General features: G+C 36.8%; 1 protein-coding gene across 1 annotated transcript in view; it reads right to left on the bottom strand.

Annotated features, from left to right (window-relative positions):
* The window catches only part of LOC144976328 (metalloprotease mig-17-like), a 26893-nt gene that overhangs the window by 12130 nt on the left and 9763 nt on the right, over positions 1-5000 (bottom strand). Inside the window, exons 7-8 of the mRNA XM_078920540.1 lie at positions 4930-4970; positions 2142-2250 (exon numbers count right to left, since the gene is read on the bottom strand). Coding sequence (XP_078776666.1) covers positions 2142-2250; positions 4930-4970 — 150 coding nt within the window. The remainder of the gene's footprint in view (positions 1-2141; positions 2251-4929; positions 4971-5000) is intronic.

Below are 5000 nucleotides of genomic sequence, written 5' to 3'. Positions count from 1 at the left end.
GGATGGTTAGATGGATTAGTGCATGGATGGTTGGATGGATAAGTGGATGGATTAGTGGATGGATTAGTGGATGGATGTTGGATGGATTTAATGATAGTTCGAGTAAATGACAGATAAATTTATACACAATCTATCTATCAATCAATCAATCAATCAATCTATCTATCTATCTATCTATCTATCTATCTATCTATCTATCTATATATATATATATATATATATATATATATATATATATATATATATTCTATCTCGATAGATGGATGGATGGATGGATAGATAGATAGATAGTCAGATCGACGGATAAATAGATACATTTGTGTATGAATGGATGGATAGACTGAAGGCAGATGACCCGGTGGATTGATGAATTGAGTAAGTCATGGATCGATAGATACAGATAAACATATTTGATTGATAAATACACGCATCGAAGTGATTGTAATAAAATATTGATTGGAACATGAGGTGTCCATAAAGTCTTTCCCTGATTTCAAAGACTTATTATTCTAAAATAGTTATAGATATTTAAATGTGGTTTTCACCATCTCCCAGGGAAAAGCCATACATTTATGCTCATTAGCCACAGACTCACAATACATCACCAAATTTACCTAAATCAACATGAACCGAAAAGACATCATTTTCTATCTTTCTATTTCGGAATAAATAACAATGTGAACCTTGCATTCAATTTCACATTGTTATTATTTCTTCCAGATTCGAAAAGCAACATTTACGTTATTTCGGAATAGCAGCATTGAGACAAAAATCGTTTGGTCCCCGCGAGTGTGATCAATCTCTCACCATGAGTCTCAGCAAATTTAGATAATTCTATTTTTCTTTAAAGTCGATTTCATTAAATGGTCTGCAAACTGGGCTACGAAAGAGCTATCTTTGATAATTTTATTTCATGCCACCACATTACCCAAACAGATTTGTGTCTAACTTTTGCCATTCAGAAATAGATAGAAGGAGTGAAAAATGATGCCTTTTTAGTTTTGGTTGATTTGGGTAAATTTAGTGATGCAATGTGGGCTGATGACTTTTGGGCAAAAATGTCTGAGTTTTCCTTAGAATATGACAAAAACAAAATGCAAATATTTGTCATGGAATTAGAATAATAAATCTTTGAAATCAGGTAAAGACTTAATGGACACATTGTCCAATGCAGACAGATATGATGATGATAGATAATAGTCCCATGATACAATCAGTTAATAGTATCATACTTATCTATTTGTCCCAATGATACAACCAGGTAATATTATCATACTTACCTATTTGTCCCAATTATACAACCAGGTAATATTATCATACTTACCTATTTGTCCCAATGATACAACCAGGTAATATTATCATACTTACCTATTTGTCCCAATGATACAACCAGGTAATATTATCATACTTACCTATTTGTCCCAATGATACAACCAGGTAATATTATCATACTTACCTATTTGTCCCAATGATACAACCAGGTAACATTATCATACTTACCTATTTGTCCCAATGATACAACCAGGTAATATTATCATACTTACCTATTTGTCCCAATGATACAACCAGGTAATATTATCATACTTACCTATTTGTCCCAATGATACAAAAGGTAATATTATCATACTTACCTATTTGTCCCAATGATACAACCAGGTAATATTATCATACTTACCTATTTGTCCCAATGATACAACCAGGTAATATTATCATACTTACCTATTTGTCCCAATGATACAACAGGTAATATTATCATACTTACCTATTTGTCCCAATGATACAACAGGTAATATTATCATACTTACCTATTTGTCCCAATGATACAACAGGTAATATTATCATACTTACCTATTTGTCCCAATGATACAACAGGTAATATTATCATACTTACCTATTTGTCTCTATTGATTTGAATATCAGTTGTAATACCTATTTTAATAACTCTCTCTCTCTCTCTCTCTCTCTCTCTCTCTCTCTCTTTCTCTCTCTCTCTCTCTCTCTCTATCCACATATACATATATATATATATATATATATATATATATATATATATATATATATAACTTTCCATTTTATCACACACACATAAACACACACACACACACACCCACAAAGACAACCACGACTACATCCCCATTCACCTGTGTGCAATCTCGTGGGCAGTAGTAATAGCCGTGGACATCGTCCCATCAAACTCTACGGCAGCGATTCCAGAGTTTTCATTACAAGTAGCACCGAGGGTAGCATAGCCTGGGTACACGTGGAAAAAAAGATAGAATAGAAATTCAAACATAGCATTTTTCATCCCAAGTAGCACCAAGGGTAGCATAGCCTGTGTATACGTGGAGAAAAGATAGAATATATAGAATTTCAAACCTATCATTTTTCATTCCAAGTAGCACCGAGGGTAGCATAGCCTGTGTATACGTGGAGAAAAGATAGAATATATAGAATTTCAAACCTATCATTTTTCATTCCAAGTAGCACCGAGGGTAGCATAGCCTGTGTATAGGTGGAGAAAAGATAGAATATATAGAATTTCAAACCTAGCATTTTTCATTCCAAGTAGCACTGAGGGTACATAGCCTGGGTACACTTAGAGAAAAGATAGAATATATAGAAATTAAAACCTAGCATTTATCATTACAAGTAGCACCGAGGGTACATAGCCTGGGTACACTTAGAGAAAAGATAGAATATATAGAAATTAAAACCTAGCATTTTTCATTACAAGTAGCACCGAGGGTAGCATAACCTGGGCACACTTAGAGAAAAGATAGAATAGAAATTAAAACCTAGCATTTTTCATTACAAGTAGCACCGAGGGTAGCATAGCCTGGGTACACGTGGAAAAAAAGATAGAATATATAGAATTTCAAACATAGCATTTTTCATTACAAGTAGCACCAAGGGTAGCATAGCCTGTGTATACGTGGAGAAAAGATAGAATATATAGAAATTCAAACCTAGCATTTTTCATTACAAGTAGCACCGAGGGTAGCATAGCCTGGGTCAAACACCCATCACCGCCGCGAAATTTGTATTCTCTATTGTCTTCTGGCACTTACCTACAACCCGATAATGTAATTAATTAAAATAAAAAAATGAGCTTTATATAGCGCAATATCCACTAAATGTGCTCAAAGCGCTTTACAAGTGGTCCCTGGTCAACAGCAACATTTAACATGCAGGACGGGACATGACGCCTGTTAGGCGATATTACAATTTTTCGGACAAAGACAACGGTGTTTAACGGCTAGTTACTCATTTTACACCTGAGTACGGTGAGAGAATGTGAGTAAAGAGTCTTTTCCAAGGACTCAACTATGCGCCGAGTGCGAGGCTCGAACCCAGGACCTTTCGATCCGAAAGCGAGTGTCTTACCACTAGACCACATTTCCCGCACGTCAGATTGGTCATCAAGGGTTTGAGGTTTGACCATCGGTCGAGGAAGACTGAGGTGTTGGTGGCTTGTCTCTTGTCCATTTCTTCCTGTTTTGCCAGGAACTGTTTGATTCCCAATCTTTCCACATTGTTGTCATGCACCTGCTTCTACCTTTTTATACGTTGAATGTTGTGCAGCTTTGTGGTCAAGTGGTATGACACTTGCTTTCGGATCGGAAGGTCCTGGGTTCGAGCCTCGCGCTTGGCGCATGGTTGAGTCATTGGAAAACGCTCTTTACTCACATTCTCTCACCGTACTCAGGTGTAAAATGAGTACCTGGCCATTAACACCGTTGTCTTTGTCCGAAAAATTGTAATATCGCCTAACAGGCGTTATGTCCCGTCATACATGTTACATGTTGCTGTTGACCAGGGACCCCTTGTAAAGCGCTTTGAGCACGTTTTAGTGGATATTGCGCTATATAAAGCTCAATTGTGCAAATATCAACGAATAGAAACACGATACAAAAACGTTGGCCAGTTTGACTAGCTATAAAATGTTAGTTTACGGCAAAGTAGCGTGTAAGATCACTTTTTAAATAAAATTCCCTTTACTTATCCCATAGGGGAATTTGTCTCTAGGGTTGATTCCAAGGGAAGACAGGAATAACCCAGGGGTCAGTCGCAGTGCAGCCTCAAAAACTGGGCTAGGGCGAGGTGACTTGCTAAAGACCGTCACACAGGGAAGCCTGTATTCGAACTTCTTACATTTCGGGTACAAAGAAAAGACCGTACCGCTGAGGCATGCTGAACCCTAATTGTATTAGATACAGATCTGAACAAGTGTGCGTGAAAGGTGTCAGACAAAGCAAGAAGATCTGAACAAGTGTGCGTGAAAGGTGTCAGACAAAGGAAGACGATCTGAATAAGTGTGCGTGAAAGGTGTCAGACAAAGGAAGACTATCTGAACCAGTGTATGAAAGGTGTCAGACAAAGGAAGAAGATCTGAACAAGTGTGTATGAAAGGTGTCAGACAAAGGAAGACGATCTGAATAAGTGTGTATGAAAGGTGTCAGACAAAGCAAGAAGATCTGAACAAGTGTGTATAAAAGGTGTCAGACAAAGCAAGAAGATCTGAACAAGTGTGTATGAAAGGTGTCAGACAAAGCAAGAAGATCTGAACAAATGTGTATGAAAGGTTTCAGATAAAGCAAGAAAGAAAAATACAAGGAAAAAAAACCCCTCAGACTGATTTTTGGAGGGCTTTTTTTACCTTGTATTTTTCTTTCTTGCTTTGTCTGGCACCTTTCATACACACTTGGTTAAATCTTCTCTCTTTTTCTGGCACCTTTCATCTCGACTGGGGATCGAACCTCGGACCTCCCATTTTCACCGTAATTGCTATAATGAAATCATTTTTTATTAAACATAAAATATTTTCTAACGTGCGGTTCTATTTATAATCTTTATCGCCTGGGGATAATTTAAGTTATTTGAATCTTGTCTTTTGAGATCATTAAATAGAGGAACCGCCACTGCACTTACCTGCTACTTGGTTTTCGCCAAAGGAACCAAACATGTCATATCTGAAAGAAATTTACGTCTAATATAAAACT

The sequence above is a fragment of the Berghia stephanieae genome, chromosome 7 (assembly GCF_034508935.2).
Source record: "Berghia stephanieae isolate SIO BIC M18660-M18661 chromosome 7, UCSD_Bste_1.3, whole genome shotgun sequence".
NCBI classification, from domain to species: Eukaryota; Metazoa; Mollusca; class Gastropoda; order Nudibranchia; family Aeolidiidae; genus Berghia; species Berghia stephanieae.
This window is presented reverse-complemented; position numbering and strand designations above follow the sequence as displayed.